A 4,664-nucleotide genomic window follows, 5' to 3' on the forward strand; every position below is an offset into this window, starting at 1 on the left:
GGTTTTTTTTTTTTTTTTTTTTTTGTTTGTTTTTGTTTTGTTTTTTTTTTAATTTTTGTTAGATCATGAGGTGTTTTGATTAGGCCATAATTATAGGAGGCACTTTTACATCCCTATCATACTTAGATTAATTTCCGTTCACACCAAGCTGATCTAATTAAGGGGCAAAATGTGTTAAGAGTCTTACATTGATAAAATAAGAGAAAACATATGGATTTACTAGGTTATGGGTTAGACTAAGCTAGCTAATTGATTGGATTCAATATTTTAATGTTTGGCCTATGTGCGCCACAGCCCAATTAAGTGACCGTAACCCAATCTTAGATTATAACAAATAGACGGTCCACACAGCTGTGTGGATCACGGTCCAAAAGAGCGTTGTTTCGCACAATTTTTTTCTTTTTATTTTTATAACTCATAATGTACATTATTCTAATACATAATGTATATTATCTTGCCCCAGAAGTTTCATTATGCTAACTCATAATTAAATTATTCTATGCATTATCTTACCCCAGAAATTTTATTATTCTAACTCATAAGATGTTGTTTTGGACCGTGATCCACACAATAATTTATTATGGTATCAAAGTCTGTCTGGTCCACTTTATGTACCCTCAATCCCGACCTTTCTTAAGGATGAGACTGCACGACCACTCACACCAACCAAACTGGTTAAAGAAGAAGGCCAGGTATCGTCTTTGTTATAAATGCACAAGATGATCCATCTAAGCAAATTGTTGGTTACGTTGTGAAAACAACTGCAGTGGATACTACACTGTTGGGATGATGAACATTGCCTGAAGCTGCTGAGGAACTGTTGGAAAGCTTTGCCAGAATCTGGTGGTAAGGTGGTGTTAGTAGAATCTGTACTGCCGGAACATCCTGAGAAAGATGTCGTTTATGGCAATAATGCATTTTACGTTGACATACTCATGATGACATGAATCGTGGAGGGAAGGGGAGAACACACAGAGAATTTGAAGCCCTGGCAAAAGAGGCAGGCTTTTCTGCTCTCAAACTCATATGCCCTGTGGATACTGAATGGGTTATTGAATTGTACAAGTAAAAATGGCTAAGTTGTTTGCATGGAAGATTTTGAGACAAAGGAAAATTGTTGTTGTATGTGCCTACTAATAAGTAATAACTACTCCCTCTTTCTATGTTGGTTCAATAGATTAAGGAGACTTCACTGAAATTATTTTTAATTCAGTTTTTTATAATATTATATTTAGTATTAACATATAAAATTTATAAATTTAGAAACTACACTAGAAATACTATCAAACAAAAAAAATTAAATTTAAAAATTATTAGAAAATACTAAAGAAAAAATAAGTAAAGAAGAAAGAGTTGATTTCACTAATGAATAATAAACATGACAGGTAAAATTGGACACAGAGGATAATAAATTCCAAACAGCTAAAATATCGCGGTTGAATTACAGGTATAATTTTTAAAGTTATTCATCTCTTGGTTCATATGGATGTTGACAGAATAGAGCATTAAAAATAATAATAATAATAATAATAATAAAAAATTGCATGCAATTTAGCAGATTTGATTAAATTATAAAGGAAAAAGTGTTAATAAAAATTAAGAAAAAGGATTACCTTAATATCATTTTCTACTCCCTCATGTTGTTTTAGTTTTTAGGGACAATACATTTAGTTCAAGATTTAGTTCTCCTAAAAGCTTGTATAACGTTTAGATTGAGTCTGTACTACTGAAGAAATTAGTTCAGCAGAAAGTTTCACAAGACTTCAAGAGCGGCTATGAACCAAGATTGAATACCAAATTCAAGATGAAGATCAAGATGGTTATTCAGTTAGAAAATCGAATGGGCTTGTAAACGCAAAAAATCTGAATTGTATATTTCAAAATTCAAAGTATCGGTTACAATGAAATATGTATCAAACGAGAAGGGTACAATCTCTGGATGTAACAAGTCCTCTAATTCTCTACTACAAGTATGCTGATTGGAAGTGTGCTGAAGTCGGGGTATGCCGAATTGGAAGTGTGTTGAGTTCATAGTATGCTGAACTGGAAGTATATCAAGTTCAGAGTATGTCGAACTGGAAGTGTTCCTTGCTGAAGGGCCTTCGGAGTTAAGCAGCTTGTTCTTCAATGAAGGGCTTATATGTAGCTTGATTTGCATACCGAAGCTTTGCAAAAATATGTAAACGCAAAAAACTTGTATTATATTGTATATTTCAAAATTCAAAGTATCGATTACAATGAAGTATGTATCAAACGAGAATGGTATAATCTCTAGATGTAAGAAGTCCTTTGATTCTCTACTAGAAGTATGTCGATTGGAAGTATGCCGAATTCGTGATATGCCGTATTGGAAGTTTGCTGATTTCAGAGTATGCTGAACTGGAAGTATACTGAGTTTAGAAGTGTGCCGAGTTCAGAGTATGCTGAACTGGAAGTATGCCAAGTTCGGAGTATGCCGAATTGGAAGTTTTCCTTGTTGAAGGGCCTTCGGAGTTAAGCAACTTGTTCCTCAATGAAGGGCTTATATGTAGTTTGATCTTCAAAGAAGGGTTTCCGGTATTCAAATGGCAATGAAGTGCTTATATATATGTAGCTTGATCTTCAAAGAAGGGCTTTTGGTATTCAAATGGCGTGTTCCTCAGCGCAAATATACTGCAGACGTGTTCCAGACGATATCCGGGTGAGATTTGGGCAGAGCTTCGGTATGCAAATCTCAATAGCTGCCTTTCTTCTAAAATATTGAAACCACTATTTATAGTGGTGAGTGGGTAGGAAAAATCTAACCAACTCTATCCATTTGAATAATTCCTATATTTAATTTAATATTTTGAATTAAATATAAGGAATGTATGAGGACAATATTATGTCGAAGTTCATCATTTCACCAAATTTCAAACCAATTTATAATATCCACAATTTCCCAAATTTATGCAGTCCACATATATTCTTGATGGGGCAAAACCAAGTCAAAACCCGTCAATTAAGTAACCCAATTGATCCAATAACCTGGTCCAACTCAATTAAATATATTCCTACAGTTTGGGCCAACAGTTCAGCACAATTACTCTTAATTAATTAACTAGACCAATTAATTATTTATTGGGTCATTTAATCAACCCAATTAAATAAGTATTAGTTAATTAATTAAGGCAATTATATTAATTATCAATCGAAGCCCAATAGCACACAAATCAATCCATTTAAATTTTCAATGCTAACAGGGCTATATATTTATAGATAGTCTATTATCTCAAACGGATTAAATGATGCTCACGAAAGAAGTCATAAGTATACACTACTTTAAGGACACTTATCCACAAGATTAATCGGAACAACTTGATAAATTGATTTTGATTCAAGTTGATTGATGATATGATGCATAAGGGCATGGAAACCACAATAGCAACTCGGGAGAGTAGCAGTTAAGATGGAGCCTTAACTGTACTTGTGAAGATTGGGAAATCTTGCACCAACTTTTCAAGACACTTCAGAGTAGTTCGAAGGTTGTGGATCAGCAGATGCATTTCTTGAAGTGTTCGCCTTGTGATCATCTTGTTTGGAAAACAGATTGGTTGATATGAAATGAAAAGTTAGGCTGACCATATTGTGGTGCCCTCTAGATGTAGGAATGGTTATTCTGAACTGGGTTACCAAACTTGTTGCGTTCTTGTGCTTTCTAGTTTTAAAATACATTTTTTACTCGGTGCACTTCGCTTTGCTTCACTGCACTACACTTTGAACTAGTTCTCAAGGCGTGATAACAAAATCCGTATTTAGCGGTTATTGACTAATTATAAATTGAGTTACTGCAACTATACAAACTTTACAAAATATGTGCAATTGAGGCATTTTTTGGATTACGTATCTTCTTGTCAATCTTGACATGTATATGCAATATTATGCACACAAATGTTTCAGCTTACATATCAGAATTAATAACTAAACTAGTATATATATATTATGCAAATCTAGCAATCTTTTATTTTTGAGCTATTGACTCTGTTACAATGTTTGTTTATACATTTTTCTGAACTTATTATGCAAATGTCGCAACCTTATTTTAACTAATATTTTGTTTTAAAGAATACTCCGTATTGTTATTTATTTCCCAGGAGTGAGTGATAAGTAGAGTGAAGATAAAGCATTCAATTCAGTGCTGGCATGGAATACATACGTACCCTCAATTGTTTTCAAGAAATGTACTAAATTAATTTGAACATATGCAAAATGGGCAAATTGTCCAATGTCCATGCAAACTCAATTGTGACAAACACAACATAAATGGGCACACATAAATTATTCATGCAAACTCAATTAAAACAAATACAAAATCTGCAGAGAGAAACAAACACAACATGGGAAAATTATCCATTATATTATCCCTGTGTACTAAATTAAAACAAAAAGAGAGTGTACTATAAGTTTTTGGGCTTGTTTGGTTATCAGCGGTTAACTTTTAGCGGTAGTGGATTGTGTTAGCGGTTATCAAATAGCGGATTGTATTAGCGGGTTTGACCAGTGAATTATATTAACGGTTTGTAAAAAGATGTTTGGTAAAATTAGCTATTTAGATTAGCGGTTAACATGTAAAATGACCAAAAGGGTATATATATATATATATATATATATATATATATATATATATATATATATATATATATATA

At 32.9% G+C, this 4,664-nt stretch overlaps 1 protein-coding gene across 1 annotated transcript in view; it reads left to right on the top strand.

The window, feature by feature from the left end:
• Positions 1-1,198, top strand: part of LOC115997239 (caffeic acid 3-O-methyltransferase-like) — a 6,138-nt gene extending 4,940 nt beyond the window's left edge. The window contains exon 4 of the mRNA XM_031236756.1: positions 768-1,198. Within this exon, the coding sequence (XP_031092616.1) occupies positions 768-947 (180 nt within the window). The 3' untranslated portion in view covers positions 948-1,198. The remainder of the gene's footprint in view (positions 1-767) is intronic.
• Positions 1,199-4,664: the final 3,466 nt, after the last annotated feature.

This window comes from Ipomoea triloba, chromosome 11, assembly GCF_003576645.1.
Source record: "Ipomoea triloba cultivar NCNSP0323 chromosome 11, ASM357664v1".
NCBI classification, from domain to species: domain Eukaryota; kingdom Viridiplantae; phylum Streptophyta; class Magnoliopsida; order Solanales; family Convolvulaceae; genus Ipomoea; species Ipomoea triloba.